Source organism: Hydractinia symbiolongicarpus, chromosome 12 (genome assembly GCF_029227915.1).
Source record: "Hydractinia symbiolongicarpus strain clone_291-10 chromosome 12, HSymV2.1, whole genome shotgun sequence".
NCBI lineage: Eukaryota > Metazoa > Cnidaria > Hydrozoa > Anthoathecata > Hydractiniidae > Hydractinia > Hydractinia symbiolongicarpus.
Window position 1 is genome coordinate 9,000,036 of NC_079886.1, and position 19,055 is coordinate 9,019,090.

Below are 19,055 nucleotides of genomic sequence, written 5' to 3' on the forward strand. Positions count from 1 at the left end.
TCGGGGCTCTTCTATGCCTATGATATTCTGTGTCAGAATATCCCTGGGGCGAGGTTGCCGGATTTTAAAATATGTCAGTGTGTTATAGTTTGTTTGAATAGTTATGTACACAACTCTTGACTTGCGTTCGTGCATTGTGAAAGTCGAGTAAACCGACTGACATACAGTACTGTCGAGGTTACTCGAATACCAAGTAACTCGACTGTTTCTTTCGCTCTTTTCCTTAAAATCACCTGTTGAAATGAAATTATTAGATAGCTAGAAAATGCTACCCACCTTCGTCTCCAGGTGTTTTGATTTTTATGAGCATATCATAAAGGCAAAAATCCCTGGGATCCCTGGGATCAATGATGCGTGTTACCTTAAACGATTTACTTGCCTTCCCTTTTTTAATTCTTTTGAATAACTTAAAGTATGGTAAACCCTTTATACTACCTTCCTTACAAGTCCTGCGAACAGGAGAATATAGGAAAATTGTTCAACAAGAACGAGCTATTTTGAGAAAAGAAACTTGATTGTAAGTCCGAGACGATGCGTTGTTACGTAAAATGACATTTACCTAACTCGAACAAAAGCGCCTTTTATTCTCAGTGAAAGACAATTTAACCGAGGCTTTTATTTTGGATGACTAATGATTCTTAAACGGCGACTAACGAAGCTACATGAAGTGATCCCATCTACTTAGAAAAAATCTAGGTTGATCAGAAGAAATAGAAAAGAATTATTTCTTTTCGAGGTCCAAAATTCTCAAAACAGAAAAAAGACCTGGGAACGAGATAGCACCACGGAGACAAGGATAACAAGGAACAGCGAGAGTTGTAAGAAATGGGTGGAGCATATGTTGTCAAAAACAATAGTTTTTTTTCCGTTGAACCATGTGCAAATTGTACCAATAATTTATTTGTTCAAAATATGCTCTGTGACAAACCACTCTCGAACATTAAATGTAGTCTGATATAATAAGCTCATATCAAAATTCTTAGTATCCTGATAAAGCAATAAACCACGTTAGTTTGACGTCCCTCAACCGCACAACATCGCGTGTTTTGCATTATCCCCCGCTGTTATTCTTTCGTCTTTATACATCGGGCATCAACGCCAACCCACATGGTTGTGAGTTCCCCGAATAGCTTTTTTTGTTTCGTTTTGTTTTTCAATATAACATCTGCCTTAACTCCGTGGTTTAAAATCTCAGTTTACTCTTCTCTGATTCGTTTTATGTATAGCTCATTCGTATAGAAGAAGCTTAGCAAGGGGTTTCGTTTTATAACTTGTCTTTTGGCCGTAGATCTGCCAGCGAATCGGACGAAAACGTTCCCACAGTTGGAGAAATTCTGGGAGAACTGGTTATAAAGAACTAGAATAAAATAGTAAAGAAATGGAATGAGTTAGCAAACTTAAAAAACAAAAGTCAAAACTAATGGATATTTTGTCTTTCTGTCCGCGAGAAAAGCGACGTGCAACGGGCACACGAAATAGGGTGTAATTTAAAGACGGGCGAACCCGTGGATATTTCCACGCGTTAACGACTAGTCTATATTAATAATACCCGTATATGTCTGCATATAACGCGAAATGATACCGAAAGTAGCGAGACGCACGTAATGAGGTATAAAAAGGACGGGCAATAGCGTGGATTTTTTTCACGGACTATCGACTATAGTTCCAGGATAGAATTTTTTGAAATTTTATTTGATCAAAAAAACGTTTGCGTTAGAAGATCACCGTTGTATGTACTTTCAATTTTTTAAAAAAGAAATTTGTACTCAAAAATTTTAACCGTTGCATGATGATCAACTTATCAAACTCACTACAATCGTGTGCATAAATATTGGGACAAATGGATTTTTTTACAAAAACTACCCCCCTCCCTACATTTTACAGACCCCCTCCCCCTTTCTTAATGTTGAAATACCGTTACGGGGTACCTTGGGTCACCAACATTGAGAAATGGGAGGAGGGGTGTTTTAAAACAAATTTTAGGCTTAATTTGTCCCAATATATTATGCACACGATTGTAGATAATTTGTTGCACGCGTTTTGCAATTGTTTCTTCTTGTTTTTTTCGAACAGTTCTTTAATTACTGCTATGGTTTGAACAATTTGATTTTTTAAATGCTTTATTTTTTGTTAAATTAGACCCAACTGATATACTCGGCCCTTCTCTGTCACAGGGCGTTGTCTACTGTGCAACTCTGACAAATACAGCATTTCGTAACTAGACTCTAGACTCTTGAATTACTCTGACTTATAGTGATTTTTACTCAGGCGAGTGCCGGAGACAGAGGCTATCGCGAATCTTTGACGCGTTGTAAGATATATATTTCCAACGGCTACAAATCAAAATAAGAAGGTATTTACGAAGTAAGTAAAGTAAAAATTAAATTATAATCGGCAAAATACAAACGCACCTTGAGCTGAGTAAGCCAGCAACAATATAAATCTCAAATAAACGTCTGCGCCTAATAAGTAACATACAATATAAAAAGCAAACAAACGCCTGCGTCCAATAGGTAACATACAATATAAAAAGCAAACAAACGCCTGCGTCCAATAGGTAACATACAATATAAAAAGCAAACAAACGCCTGCGTTCAATAAGCAACATGTAATACAAATAGCAAACAAACGCCTGCGCCCAATAGGCAACATACAAGCATAAAAAGTACTTACTAAAAATCACTTCCATCTACAGCCAAACATCGCGTGTCGTACACAAACACACACAAACCTCATATAACGCAAATGACACAGAAGAGAACGGAACTTCAATAAAAACTAATGCACCATAAAAAAAATTACAGAAAATATCATGAGAATACATTAATAGTTACGATTTAAAACACAAATGAGTCTTTCGCTATCTTAAAGAGAAACCATGGCAATGATAGGAAGAGAGCTAGTGTCGACACACAATTGGGCTGAATTGGGCTACCAAACAGTACCACATATGAACCATGTTTGTCTTTTCCTTAGCCACCAATTGCAACTGAAATTTTGAAATGCTAATTATTTTTTGGCAAAAAAAGGTCTTTACAAAAATGATTAATAACTGCAGCCATTAACGTTTTCTTAAGGAGCTGGTCCTGTTCCTCACGAGAAGCTAGCAGGTAGAAAGAAATTAATGATTGCTTATAATTCATATTGTTTGTTTTTTTTGTTTTTTTTGACGTCTACGTTTTGCCTATTTTTCATTAACCAATCCGTTCAAGTTGTTATTTACATCTTGCACCGTATTGTTTATGATAGAAGGACTGTTTTCCCTATAAAATATTCTCATCAATAGTTGTAAGTATATAGCTACTGGGCAGTACTCGAGATGAAATTGTACTTTCTTCTCGGAGATTAACCCATCTTGCTTTATTGCAAACCTTCATTTAGATTTATGCTATTTTTTCATTTTTTTTTCATTTTTTTTGGGGGGTCGGATATCGCTACAATCTTGGACAAAATACCCACGAAAGCTCAGAATTTCGTGGAAAATGGTCATACTGACGTCAGCAACAATCCACTCTGAACATTGACATGTTTAAAAATGCGTAAATCTAATATAATCTAATTAAAATAACCTACGCAATTAGCTGTCTTGTGTCAACATATTTTGACTAAGATTGCAGCTACCTTATCGGGCAAAAATTAAGTCATATTGAAAGAGAGCTACTTTGTTCATCACTAACATACTGCCTGGCGCTGAGTGGGATTCGATCCGCGGTCCCCAGAACTGGGAGCCGCAGACGAACCCACTACACTACGTGCGGCAATATGTTAGTGATGAACTCAGATAGCTTATCCGGATGGTGTGTATACATAGGTAAATATTTATCATAGCACATCCGTATTTCATTCTCAACAGAGAATGCTTCACCCCGAACAGACCTCTGATCATGACGGGCTAGTAAAATGCGTGTAAGTCATATTGAAGAAGAACTACTTTGTTCATCACTAACATACTGCCTGCAGTGAGCGGGATTCGATCCGCGGTCCCCAGAAAAACAGAACTTTTTAATATGACTTACACGCATTATACTAGCCCGTCATGATCAGAGGTCTGGTCGGGGTGAAGCATTCTCTGTTGAGAATGAAATACGGATGTGCTATGATAAATATTCACCTATAAAAATTAAGTCACTTGAAAAAAATTTAGTCACTTTTCCTCTACTTTTTTTCCCCGATAAGTTATTCTTTAATCTTACGAACCTGAAAAAAAAAAAAAATGGCGTAACGTAAACTTTAAAATGACAAAAAAAACCGTTAAAGATGTGTAAAATTGTTTAATGAAGGCATAAAAAGACCAAAATAAATTTCGAACTATTAATAAGGATTTTTTCCCTAACCACCTGTTGAGCGACGAGTCGTCATGACAACAAGCGTGCAATCATACTTTCATTTGGTCTACCAATTGGGCCTTCCTCCTCCGGCCCAAATAGAACTAAGGGTCGGGGTCTCAAACGCCCCCCAAATTGAATTGCCAAGCTTATGAATTTTATTGGACTTGATAATGTCAATCTATTTTGAGGTTCAAACTTTTGTTTAAAATGGACACCAAAATTCTGTTATGAACTCAAAACTGAAAACAAAACTGTTATGAACTATCGTGGCTCATCGGGAACGGAGAGAAAAGCAATTTTAAAGCCGTGGGGACGTGCTGACTGGTTATGTTGTATTTATAATTGCGTCCTACTTGGTTTAAAATTTCCTCGGTCGACGGTAAAAATAACTATTCGTGGAGTAAAGAATCGGTAAAAATAACATCGCGTTTTTTTTCTGGTGCCTAAATATTTCGTATGTCCTTTAATACGTCCTTTGGCTTCGCAACATAGACTACTATCGCTACAACAAATTCAGTTTCGTTATTTTGCGATGTATAATTTTTTTGAAACCCAAAAACAGATGATTATCTCTCTTGGAACGGTATATGAAGGTTCAATACAGCAAATTTATATTACATAAAATAATTTTAAAAATTAGATCAAACCTCCCGTTAAAAAACAAATAATTCGGGGTAAACGTGTCTTCGTACCCAGGGATTATTTCCGTTTTGATATGTCTAATATCAAAAAGGCAAAAATCCCTGGGTACGAGGGTGGGGGTAAACGTTTTCTTTGACATTGGAAAAGTAGTCCGACACTCAATTCAGAAACACAGTCTTCACAAATATTTTTATCTTAATAATAAAGAATAATAAATTTTAGAAAAAATAATTTTATTAGGTTTAATGTAAATGCAAGTGAAGTACCGTAAATGCTTGATTTAGTGCCCTCACCTCCCGATTTTATTTTTATCACAAAAGGCGTTGCTTACTTGAGTTTGTTGATTTTAAATAGGGGCGTTTATATGAATTTGAACTTGCATAGCTAAAGCTACCCAAAATTCATGTGTTTGTTTCACAAAAAGCGCCCTCCTCGACCAGGCGTAAACATTTGGGAAATATTTACGGTAAAGTTACAAGTTTTTAAGGCGTTTCCTTATGTTGAAATACTTCTAAAATCCCTCGGAGGTTTAAGCTACGAAGGGTGGAGAGTCTTTTTTAAATTAAAAAAAAACACATAATTCAGGAGGGTGACTTTGTAAAAACGAATTTACTATATACGTGCTCATGCAAATACTTTTTGAGGAAAGTTACCATAGCTGCTTATCCGGTCATAGGCGCTTAATCAGATATCATAATGGAAAGTATTTGAACTATCTCTATTATTATAGCCATTGTCCGTCTGTCTGTTTGTAACGGTGTTAACCACGTACGGATTGCAATATAGTTTCATCAACTTTGCTGTGACGGTCAAGCCCCCGTGGTTTTCTACGGGCTATGTTTTTAACGGTGTTAACCAGACTTAAAAACCTTAAAGTTGAAAAAACAATCGATCGTGTGGCTGGTAAAATCCCATGGATTGTATACAACATAACGAATAGTGTCATAATATTAGCTGTTGCCTGTCTGTCGGCTAAAACTGGGTGATAATAAAACACGTCCGAAATCTTCAAGCTACAAAAACAAATGCGATATAGTTTTGACGGGTCTGCTGTGACGTCCGAATTCCCGTGGATAACCTCCAAAAGCGACTAGTGTAGAATATTAATGTTTTTAAGCATGGCCATATCTTTTATTCTACTTCGAACAAGTTGTGTTTCAAATGTTCTACGCTAATTGACGCAATTATTTTTGTAATCGTAAAATATCCGTACTACGTGACAAGCGTTTAGAGGAATGCCACCATGTCTGCGACAAAATCAACTCCGTTGAACCACAAACGTTTCGTTGCGTCACCAGGAAAACGCGTCAAAAAAAGGACGGATGTGTAATAAATTTAGAGTTAACCTTTGTCCAGATTCGTTAAACTATAAATATGGAAATTTACCCTGGGACTCTTTGTTTACTGTACAAAAATTACGAATTTTCATTGTCGCGGTTTTTCTCTTTACCAGAACTTTTAATCTTTCTATATTAAGGATTTTCTATTGTGAACAACCAAGAAGTCTTTGGGAAGAATACTAAGTATATTCTGAAATTCATTGCATAACGTTGCCATGATAAGGGAATTTTATTTAGAACAAAACGCGTATTTCTAAATCAGTACATATCTTCAGAAAAACATCGTTAAAACAAAATTCCCGGATGCTACCAAAGTCGATTATTTAAGTAACTTTGCTTATTGTTTTTTGTATAAGAACGTTTATTGTTTCAATTCGGAAATCAAAGAATTAATATGTCACGAAAGACTATAAACTGCAGACGAAATGAATTTTTAAGTAATTATTTCTTTTGTCAGCACATTCTTTGACAACCCCGATAAAATGACATCAAATACAAACTTGACAACTGCGAACAAAGACGAAGTCACATTCTTAGCATGCGAACTGTGGTTAAAATTGAGCAATTAAGTGGTCGTTCACGAGACCTTTGTTTTTATTCTTGTTCTGAACAATTCTTCGGTGGTTCTTTATATGCTTTAACAAATAAGGCACTTGAAACTCGCAAATTTCAGCTTGTTTTGCTTTCGAGAAACTTTGCAAAGATTTTCCTGGATTCAGCACTGAATACAAACATTTTTTTATTCTTTAACAAACAAATCTCATTGGACAAAAATATTAAAAGAAGGAAAAGAGACCACTTTGAGTATTATTTGCTTAAATGCAAGAAAAATAATTTTGTATTGATAACATGAGACTCAAATCCTACAAAGAACGAAAGCAACTGGTGAAACAAAAACCAACCTGATGTGAATTAAGTAAAAGACGACAAAAGAGGGGAATATGGAAACAACCGTAGTTTTTCGTGACTATTCTTGTTTTAAAACTTACGTGAGTTTTAAAAAATATTTTTACAAAAATCTCAAAACTTACTTCGGATTTTTTCGTTAACGGCTGCGCTGCACGGATCTACTGTTGTTGTTGTTTATCTACTGTTGAAAAGCTATTTCTTTGCGCTTTTATGTAAGGGACTTAGCCGTACTCTCTCACACGTGCACGGCCTACAACCTCCACATGTCCTCGTCAGTGGACAGTGTTTACGAACGGTTTAATTTTGCTTGGTGCACTACCTATCAAAAAAAGGAAGAACTTGATCTTTCTAAGTGATAGGCAACAGGCAGCAAGTAAGAAACAGTCCAGCCTATAAGATACAGAATCTTTAGCAATATTGAACCTCAGTCAATAAATAAAATCGTATATTCTTCTTACATGTTTTTAAACTGAAAGTCTTTCGAATTGTGTGGGTTGATGGATAAACTTAGCACTCATTTCTCGTGTAAACAGTAATAATTGGGTTTTGTTTTTAAATGGTAAAGAATCTCTATTGCTGCGAAGTACTAAGATTTTTGAATCGTGTTGTATATCCCTTGACTGAATCGTAAAAAACAATACGTGTTCTTTATACTTTACTTCGCACATTTTGTGACGATCGTTTTGTTGCAACAAAATGTTTGACATCTTGCCTCTTGTTAAGCGTTCAATGAAATCAATTTCACGTGAATACGTAGCAGATAATACACAAATATAGAAACACGTTGTCATGTGTGGTGAAAAGACAGAAAAGTAGCGCAGGACTTGTTTATGCTAGTCTGTTTTTCAGTACCCCGATTAGATCAGGAAATTAGATAATTCTAGCCAAGAAATAAATGTTAGGATAATTCTACTTCCTACTGCTGTATATCTAAAGAGGTTCTGAAGTCCAGTTTCGGAATTACACAATTATCATAAAAACTGACAAGGAAGATCACAATAAATAATAAATATTTTAAGTGCCTCCTGTCAACTTCTTTAAACGTCAGCAAATTTTCTAACCTTATTTTCACAGCCTTTATGACTAATCAAAAATTCGGAAGCGGTGGAATTGCAGTCCTGTAACAGCAGCACTCAACCTCGTTCCCAGGACATTTGCCTTGTTGATGAAGTTGATGCCACTTCTTACTAACGGCTTAGAAGCCAAAAGAGCCTGGGGATGAGGTTGAGCAGGTCTAGACAAGGAGGACTGGTGATGAGCATCGCAGATACCGTAAATAAGTTTTATCTCAAGTGAAGAAAAATTTGTTTACTCACATCTTTAAGTGGCGGGAATCAAAAGTTGATTTTATGCTGCGCCGTTTTTGTTTTGGTGTAAAGCGCACCCCTATCGGTGACACTTTAGAACTGACCAGTATATTTTGAGGTTTTCAGCCAGCTGGCCAGACTTAAATGCCACGAGGGACATAAAGAACATGAGATAAAAAGATGATTTAACTTTCCATTTCTAGCTAAATGCTATTGTTAGCTAGCTATATACATTTATAAGTGACGGCAAAATATTTCTTATATACAACCTAAATTGCCCTTTGTCTTTTTTCTCTGGTATTAGGGTAGCAGAATAAGGACAAAAGTGTCTCTTGTGTGATCTGAGTGTTCAAACCGCCCAGATTTTCTTGTTCTTCTTAATAGACCTTTTCATAAATTATTGCGCAATAGTATGCCTCGTATTAAAAACGAGACAAGCGGTGCTAAACTTTTTTGTAAACAAAATGTCGGAGGGGAATACGAAGAAAAAACATAAAAGATCTCAAGGAAAGCAATGTGCTGCCTGGGGATGCAATAATCGTAGCCTGGTTGAATTTGAAAATGAATTAATATCTTCAACCATAAGTTTTTTTAAATTTCCGAAAGATTCAGAAACAAGGAAAGTGTGGTGCAGCCGAATTAAACGTATTGATGGACAAGACAACTTTAGAGTAACCAGCCATACTGTGCTGTGCGAAAAACACTTTGCAAAAAGTGATATAATAAAAGCCCCTGGAGGGACACGCCGCAGATTGAGAGATGGAGCCAAACCTACACTATTTGAAAATGTGGAGGATTTTAGCAAAAGAAAAGCTCCTGTTAACAGACCATCTCCTCGAAAAAAATTTAGAGAAACATCCACTCTAATTCCTGATGAGACTGATATAGGGGATGATTCCACTGAATTTGTAGCTGAGCCAGACTTTATTATGAGGGAGGAACCAGACGCAATTTTTTTGTCAAAAGAAGTTGAAAAGCTTACAGAAGAAAAAAAGAGTTTGTGTAAAGAGATAGAAATGTTGAAACACAAACTCATGTAAAAAATTTCTACAGTTAAAATAAAATTTGTCGAAAATGTTTTGTCATCTGATGCATCATGTAAACATTACACTGGCATACCAAACATCGAAGTGTTTAAAGAATTATTAATTTTTTTAAACCCAGGACAAAATGGAGAAAATGTTATTCTTTACAATAATCAAGATGTCAAAGGTTTTAGTGATAGAGGTAGACCACGTACGCTGTCCCCTCTTGAAAGTTTTTTATTGACCCTTGTTAGAATGCGAAGAAACTTTGATGTTTGCCATTTATCATATTTGTTTGAAGTGTCTGAAGGTACTGTAACAAATACTTTTCAAACGTGGGTAAATTATATGTATGTTAAGCTCGGAACAATATGCATTTGGCCTTCCCGCAGTCAAGTTCAAGAAAATATGCCAGCTAGTATGAAAGAAAGATTTGCAAACGTACGATGCATTATAGATTGTGTAGAGTTTAAAATTGCAGTGCCTTCATCTTTATATTTACACAAAATGATGTACTCAGAATACAAAAGTCACACCACCGTTAAAGTACTTGTTGGCATTGCTCCTGGTGGAGGTTTCACATTTATATCGAGTGCCTACCCCGGTAGCATCTCAGATAAAGATATTGTTGTCAAAAGTGGTTTATTATTTCCAGAACTTTGGCAGGCAGGAGATGCTATTATGGCTGATCGAGGTTTTTTGATAGAGGACTATGTAAAACCTCTTGGTGTGGAATTAATTATGCCATCATTTTTGAAAGGACGCGAGCAATTTTCAGAGTCTGAAGTAGTCAAAAGTCAACAAATAGCATCAGAAAGAATTCATGTGGAAAGAATGATTCAACGACTCAAATGTTTTCGAATATTCGATCGAGTTATTCCAGTAAACATGTTGAACTCCCTGAATCAAATTATTTCGGTATGTGGTATTCTCACAAATTTTCAAGACCCTATTTTAAAGTAAACAAACAACTTTAGACTGAAGCAATGTTTTAAATCAAAAATATTTACAAAAAGAGTGATATATATACATTACAAATATATACAGGTCTTATTTTACATCAATTTGTCCGGATCTTTCTCTATGATTTGTGGTAGCATATATGTAAAGTAAAACCGTAAAATGTTTTTTTGTAGTTCTTGCCAGTATTTCATGTCAAATGGCACTCTGTCGATTACAAGACCTTTTGAGGTATAAAAAATAAAATCACACCATGTTTGACATGTGATAGCCAATTGCATTTGTATCTGATTGTAATATGTGTGATCTTTATTTATTTTGATATTTTCTGTATTGCTGTCATAGAGAATGCAAGGGTTTTTCGCCACAGAACACACTAACTTTGGATATATGTCTCTGTACAAGTGACTGCATTTTACCTCAAGGATGCCATAAAAGCCATTGCAGTTAACTCTTCCATCTGGTGTAGCTCCAAGCACATAATTATTTTGATCTATTGTTAAACCATTATTTTCCACAACAACTTGGAAACCTGCAATCTTCATGTATCTTTCATAATGTGCAATGGCTATGGGTTCATGATATCGTCCATACTCAAATTTAACTTTTAAAAACTGTTGTGGTACACAACCATGCACTATATTTCGTGCTAAAGTTTTTAAGCCTCTTTCTGTTTTGGGTCCACTGTTTCCAAGTTTGTTGCACAGTGAGGCAGTAAATCTGTTTTCTCTATACTTGAACCAATTTGGATTGTTAGCTTGGTCTCGTGTATTTTTTTCGATGCTGATTGCATCAGCTGCCTGCTCTTTTAAATTTTGTAGTAACATTAGCTTTTTTTGCTCAACTAAATGAATTTCATTGGCATAATTATCGATAACATTGTCATTTTGTTTAAAAAAGTGGTCAGTAAAATCTGAAAACAAAACCTGGTCGCCCTTGTTTCCATCCTCCTTAATGTTACAGTAAACTTTAAAATCTGGTGGCATTAAGGCACATTGGTAGCTCAGAATAGATCCAAATGGCACCGGCCCAAATTGTGTTTGCGTGTATAGCTGAGGATTTGTGTTCATAATTTTTGGTGCATGTGCTTTGCCATGAAAATTAGTGACGTTGTCAAGCAAAATTCTCAAACTGTCACTACGTGTGTCTCTGTTATGTTCAGATCTTGGCTCGTACAATGAAGATGTAATTCCTTTTTTAGAAGCTCCTTCAGTATTTGTGGCATTCCTTTTTGAATCTGGTGATTTAATGGTTAGTTCTGAGACAGGTGGCTTTTGCATATATTCTCTTGCCTGCGGTACATTCCAAACACATGGCATTGATGTGCATGCTTTAGGCTCTGGAATCATACGCAATTCATCAACTACCCATTTAGCTAACAGTTTCATAACGGCATAGCAATGCGAACATGTGCCGGTTTTTCCGGCTGGACATTGACAATGTGCAAATACAACTTCACCATTAATTTTGTTAAGTACAATAAACACCCATCTATTCATTTTTTTTAAACTTGCAGCAGCTATACCTTTTATACAAAATATATTATTGTCTTGTTTGACATATATTGTGCTGGTATCAATGTATTTTTCTTCTACAAATTGTTCACCTCTTGCAAAATGTTTTTTAATTGTTTTAGCCTTTTCAACAAATGTATTGTTTACTTTTGTGTGATAGTCTGTCATTTGCGTAACGGTAAAGACAGGTACACCTTGCAAAGACTTTGACCAGCCAGTGAGGTCCAATGGATTTTTCATATCATTTTGTATTGCTGAGGGTGCTTCAGGTAGTGAGCCTTCTTTCCAAAGCGGTTTTAAAATTTTTCCTAGCTCCATTGCTTTTTTTCCTAATCCAAAGCTTATCAGGTGTTGGATCAACAATCTTCTGATTGTTTTTATTCTCAAAGTAGTTCCATACTCTAAAGTGAAGAAAAATACATTGAATACAAATGTGTTGCTTTTTATGCATACAAAATCTTGAATTTAGGAAAATATTTTTTTAGAATATATATTATATATAAATAGCTACATACACATATGATGGTAAAAAAGCATGTAAAATAATTTTCTATGAAAATATTATAAAATCCAAGTTTATTGAGGTTGCTCTGACTTCTGTTGTGAAATTGTAATTACCAACATTCCACTTTTCTTATGTTTCTAGATTTGTGTTTGCAATATAATAAAGCCATAATTCTGTTCAGCTTCTCTCTACAATTTAATATCACTTACCTAACTTGGGCATCTTTTAGTGTGTGAATACCACGTAGAGTGTCTCCTCTAAATACTAACCACTGTTTTAAATGTTCCATAGGATATTTTGAAAGCATTGTAACATTTAATTTTACATATGGGTTGTCAATATCATCTTCTGTGAGAGTAATGGCATCCATATCTACATAAATTTAAAAAACCTATATATATACATTTTTTATAGTTTTCGTTTTCCTAACAATCACTTTTTTCCATTAAAACGTAAATTTCTCTTGCTAGCTAGCTTAAAAGTTTAAGGTTACTTACCAACCATGTTGTTTTTGAAATAATCATCAAAATCTGGTATCTCCAACTCGTGTTTTTTAAAATCCATATTGAGCTGAGATTTAGCTATTAAAATAACTGTTTTTTACAAATTTTAGATATAATATTTCTGAAATAAAGCTTGTCACAAAACCAACACTTCCACAGATCTTGTCTTCAAACTCAGAATGCCAGCGCTTATTAATGTCAAAAGATGCGTAACTTTATAGAGATAAAGCCTTTTATTAAGGAGTTAACTCGTTTTTATGTAAATATCGCCCTCATAATAATGTATCTCCGCAGCATTTTGAATCTGTTGTTAGCAGAAACAAAGAATCATATTGGAAGCAATTAGTAAAGAATTTTAAGCACCGCTTGCCTCGTTTCCGTGCAACGAAGCAAAGTTACGCAATCATTTATGAAAAGGTCTATTGACATAAAAATGGGAGAATGGTATTGAACCTCATAATTGTCATTTTTAACGACCTATTTGCGTCTTAATAACCTCGTAACCTTTTAATCAATCTTGATGGCGTAAATTAGTTTTTTTTCCGAAAAATTGTTGTAAATTTGATTTTCCGTTGTAAGGTCACTAAAAAAATTTAAAAAACAACAAATTATTACTTTTCTAATCGGGTTTTTTATTTTTACCAAAATAATATTTTATTCGCTGTAGGGAAAATTTCCCTCGTGAAAGTTCTCAGGTTTTACTTGTTGTTTTTCCCACTTTATTTACAATAAAGATTTCTTCACAACACGAAATTACTCATCTCGCACACGGGAATCGATTTAATTGGCTCAGATTAAATGCCAACTTAGTTTTTAGGACTTTTTAGGATGATTATCCCGAACTCGTGAACAACCTTATCAAGCGCACAGGCGACATTATCAAAGCGTAAGGGACCATATCGAATTCCCAATATACTATATCAAATGAGCAACGGACCACTGGAAAGGGTGAATAGCATTTATCGAGTGTTAGTTAAAAAATATTCATCTTTTACATCGTTGTGCAAAATAAACTTAACTGACACTACATGTGATGGCTTACTTACTGAAATAAGCCTATAAAAGTTGATGCATTTTTTATTTATTTGTTTATTTGTTTGCTTTACTTTTTAATACCTACACCCCTTCGGATTAGCTATCACTCCTTTTATAAGCAAATTATTGTGAAAAATGATGACCCATATCTTTTCTTTTTGACAAATTCGTTGTTAAAAAAACTTGGTACTGCTTTGTATTTTGTTAAAACATTTTTCGTACCCTTTCTTAAATGACAGCAATCCTCAAAAAAAGCGCCAAATGAAAATTTGATTGAGCTTTTTATGATATACCTATTATTTTTGTGCAACTTCATATCTTTCTGAGAAGTTGAATCAATCTTGGAAAGTTACTAAAAAAATTATCTCTTTCATATAATCGACAACGGAAAGGTAATAATTTTAATGACGTCAGTAGATTCGCAAGAATATCGCGACTGTTTTTGTATGATTTATCATTTTACATCGGTACAAAAATTTTTTCGTGGAAGCCTTATTCTTAAAGCACTTCCATCCCTCTATTGTGTTCAGTATTTATTCAAATGTTCATTTATGATTTAACATAACAACGTCATGCAATCGAAAATAAGTCATTTATTGTAACGGATAAAAATCTACATGAGAACCACTTACGAAGCTATTAAAAATGGGGGATCTAACTGTGTAAGACCACGTGCGTTGTTTTTTGTTCTCAGAACGTGATGTCATCGCGGGAAAATAATTTCTGTTATTTATCTAAACAATGCAATAAAACGTGTATAAAATAAGAATTGACATTAGAAAAATGTAGTTGACATACTTATGACAATATTGACAGTTAAACGTTGAACTTTTGAACCGAGGCGTATAAAGAAATAGCGTCCAAGCAGAAATATTTTATTTGTTAAAAGGTATAACGAGAGATGGAAAGCAGTGTTAAGGAAGGATATATGTTCATGCAGAATAATTCAATATGGAAGCCGAGTACATTAAAAGCCAAATACTTCATACTCACGAACGAGTGCCTGTATTGCTTCAAACGTCGCGGAGATTTAACGTCAATACCATACGACGTTGTATGCTTGGATGACGTAGCTTTGTCTGTGAATGAAGAACGACGTGGCTTACGCAAACGTTATCGTATAAAACTAACGTCCAACGAAAAGAAGACGTATGACTTATTTTGTTTCACGTCAGAGGAACGAGATGCTTGGTTCACCAGTATTATGCAGATTTTAGCTTCCAAATACACCGACGAAATAACGTCGTCGTGTCCGTCGACGTTAAAACGACAAAGTAAATTGTTGCAACAAAAAAGAATATCAGTGAGTTGTTTACAACTCACGGATTTGAACGTCGTCGAAGACCCTTGCTCGAAAACGAGGACAATAACGCCAATACGAGAATGGTTAGATTCTCCTGCTCCGATTGGACACCGAAAAAAATACTCGTCCAGTTCGTTGGATATCGCAATAAGGACTGATATATCCAGACAAACGACGTGTAAAGGCAATAAGCCATCGAGGCTAACGTTTTTTCAGAGCGAAAAAAGAAAAAGCAAGTTTCGAGCAGTATCGTTAATGAACTTGGATCAGTCTTCCACTGACTGCAGTAAATTTAACTCGCTTGAAAACGAAAAGCTGGTCGCAAAACGGAAAAAGTTAGCCTTTTCCTCCTTATCCACCAGACTGCGATAAAAAATTAAAATTTATTTAATTTATATATATATTTATTTTAATTTCATTGTAATATTGTGTAAAGCAGGGAGAATTAATATATTTTATGTTATTTTAGGTTATTTTATCACATCATATAGTATGTTATATATATTTTTATATATAACATATTTCAAAACAGAAAATATATTACAAAACTTAAAAAACATTATTTTCTTGTTCGAATACAAGCAGAGAACGTTTTTAGCTCGATGATTCATCTTTTTTTAGATGGCCATGCTGATGTAATCATGATAAAAGAAAGACAAACAAAAACTATTCTATCATAATTATTTCATTACTCATACAAGTTACTATTGTTTTAAGTTTTCTAATCCAGCTGGAGAAGTGACTAACCAACATAGGACACCCCTTTTATCATCTTCATCCCCAGGGCTTCTTAGCCTTCATCATATTCCGTTCTGTTTTAAAGAAACCAAAAAAGTCCCGGGTTCGAGATTGCCCTTCCTTTTACACGTTTACGTTACAATTTTGCCTCTAAAGAAAAGGATTTTCAATAAGATCCAATTTAAAATACTCTGTTTTTTTGTACGACAAGCGCAAGAGATAATTTTGCGATTTTTAACTGAGATTTGAAAAAAGAATATAAAAGTACTTATTTTAACGTCAACTGTTTAACAGGGTTGTTTTGAAAGACAACAGTGCGGTAAACACCCTGAATGTGGACAGATGCAAAGTGGACACATTCGTGGCAACTGTTTCCTCTTAACAACAAAAGAACTTCATGTCTCGCGCAAAATATATTTCATTGTTAGAGCTAGAAAAAGCGGGAAAACTGAAGTGCTTCACAACACAGTGCGTGTTTTTCTGATTCAAATGCGTATAAAGTCAGTTGAAAGAAATTTAGATATGTTCAACCTCATCGCCAGGCCTTGTTAACTGGGGGGGGGGTGTTGTTAAAAGCAAGTAGATAGAGAGATAAAGTAGATAAAAATCAACTTTTACGTTCCTCTTTCTTAATTGTTGTTTTGATTTAAAAATCGCTGTCGTCAGTTTCGGAATGACATAAAACAAACATGGCATACAAATAATTAGTTTCGTCTAGGTAATTAGTTTAGCATTGTTAATTAAACATTTTAGAAATGACTTCCGTTTTAACAAAAAGCTAATCAGAGGTTCACTTTTCGTATGATTAATTTTTTTGTTGACGAAAAGTAATTTTGCAACCAGATTAAGGATTACGTGGGAGCAATATTGAGTAATTTTTCATGTTGAGCGACCTGCAAAGAATGCTGGAAAACCAAAGAAAGACTAGGTAAAAATGATATCTAAGCGTAACATTTTAAAATTTCATTATAAATAAGGGGTGCTTGAAATACGATTTTAAAAGAGAAGCCAATTAATAGGCGGAAACCGCTTTATAGTGCGGCACCATGGCATGCTTAGGATATTTTGTCTGAAAAAAATTAATAGAAAGCCTTTGGGGCGGGGTGTGGCAATTTCGTGCTGATCCTGATAACCTTGTTTCCCAGGGTACTTGTATAATGTGAAGTCTACTCTTCATTCCAACTGGTGAAATAGTTTTAACACACGGAGTTGGTTAAACTTTCAATACTTTAAACCATTTTGATGTAAGTCATTGATTTCAAACATTAGCACTCCTTTTCGTACACCCTTATTCTAATTGTCGGTGTTTTGAAGTTATTTTTCCGCTTTCCCTTTTTCCCTGTAGAACTTCAAACAAAATGCTTCTATTACACAATTCTAACGAGTGGGCGAGACGTGATTTAAAATAACGGCAAATAGTCAAAGAAAAAGACTTTTGGCACAAGAAATGTTTACCTAGCTATAACAACATTTTTTTTTAACCTTTTTGACAAAAATGATATTTCAGTAAAAAGTAAACAAACAAGGCGATAAACATTTTTAACTCGGTTATCAACCTTCCTACACTATGACAATAATACCTCGCACATCGCAACTATTTTCGTAAATATTTCTGTCATGTGAAATTTTTCTGTTTATTATTTATTACCAAATTCGTCACCAACCTTCAAGATTGATGTTTGCGAAAGAAAGTTTTTTGAATCCTTGTTTTTATTTCGAATTACCTTTCCTTCGAAAAAAACAAATAATGTAGCTTTCATGTTTTCTTTCCACAAATGAAAGACTTGTAAACTTCTGCTTTGCAACACGTCCAATGCGAAAGTTTAGATTACTCAATGTTATATTTTCACCAGGGTAACGACTACCCAACATCCTTTGCGGTTTAAGTCACATGATGTTTTTAACCACGAGAACAATGTGTTTCTTATCATGGGAAAAACTTCATCATTATGGCAGCACTTGAAAAGCACTTCAACAATTTATTAACAGGATTACGCATATTTTATTTGCAACTTTCGCACTATAGGGTTAGAACCTAAATCTTAAGAGTCAGGGAGAATAGGGCACTTAAAATTGAGAGTTTGTTCAATTTTGGGGGGCAAAGTAAAATACATGTATCCTTTTTACTAATGAAAACAAGATTTTCTTGATCGACTTGTTACAAATGATTAATTAAAAGTTATCTATTTCATCTTCAGGTATTCAGGTTTGTTGAGCTCAGAAATAATCGTAAACTTTGAAATAAAAAATGGTGTATGCCATCTGGTAGCTCATCTAAAATTAATTAGAGCTTACTTCAGAGAGATTGGCAGACCATGTTACACTATTAAGTTGTGCTGTAGATAGCCTGTGCTAAAAAGAATTATTTCGCCCCTCTCATGATTATCTTTAAAACATTGGGTGCCTTGAAGATAAGCATGAGAGGGGCGAAATAATGAATGCTTATTTTGGTTCGTTCTTATTTAACCGTCATGGGAATATCCTGTCATTTTCTCACTTATTTAACATTCTAAATAAACGCGTTTATCTGGAGACAGTTGTCACCCATTCACATGTCAACCGTTACGCAATGACGTCACGGTAGCTTGACATTGTCACGTGAAAAGCACTTTATTCCACGTTGCAAATAAATCATGCGTTTTTAACATTGTTTTTGCTAAATCAGCAGAGCGTTGTTAATTTCTCTCTTCAAGCAAAAAAAAAACATATTTAAGTAATAATTCGTCAAAAATTTCGCAGTAATTGCATTTTTTAAAAGTTGACGCGAACACGTGTTACCTGCTCATTTACGTTAAAAATGAATAATGATGGTAACAAAATATTCTTATGCAGAAAAGTTAAAAAAGGCACACACCTAACGGCCCAAACTATACCTTGCATTGATGAAATATTTAGAACACGTTAAGATTATTTTAATTCTCACGTGTCTTTTCATCCAATAACATT

General features: G+C 34.7%; 2 protein-coding genes across 5 annotated transcripts in view; both read right to left on the bottom strand.

Moving 5' to 3' along the window:
- Positions 1–2,763, bottom strand: part of LOC130622763 (uncharacterized) — a 46,538-nt gene extending 43,775 nt beyond the window's left edge. Inside the window, exons 1-2 of one of the 4 annotated variants that reach the window (XM_057438265.1) lie at positions 2,674–2,719; positions 2,412–2,462 (exon numbers count right to left, since the gene is read on the bottom strand). Coding sequence is in view for 1 of the 4 variants with exons in the window: in XM_057438266.1 (XP_057294249.1) it covers positions 2,412–2,462; positions 2,674–2,689 (67 nt within the window). In the remaining 3 variants the exon portion in view is untranslated. Of the gene's footprint in view, positions 1–2,411; positions 2,463–2,673 lie in introns of those variants that run through there. The other 3 variants (XM_057438266.1, XM_057438267.1, XM_057438271.1) reach the window with 3 other exon arrangements.
- A 7,760-nt stretch (positions 2,764–10,523) lies between these two features.
- Positions 10,524–13,388, bottom strand: LOC130622600 (uncharacterized). The gene is made up of 3 exons (XM_057438074.1): positions 13,028–13,388; positions 12,740–12,902; positions 10,524–12,426 (listed from the first exon to the last, which is right to left on the bottom strand). Exons 2-3 carry the CDS (start codon positions 12,750–12,752, stop codon positions 10,607–10,609), a joined length of 1,833 nt encoding a protein of 610 aa, XP_057294057.1. The 5' UTR covers positions 12,753–12,902; positions 13,028–13,388; the 3' UTR covers positions 10,524–10,606.
- Between the last annotated feature and the right edge of the window lie 5,667 nt (positions 13,389–19,055).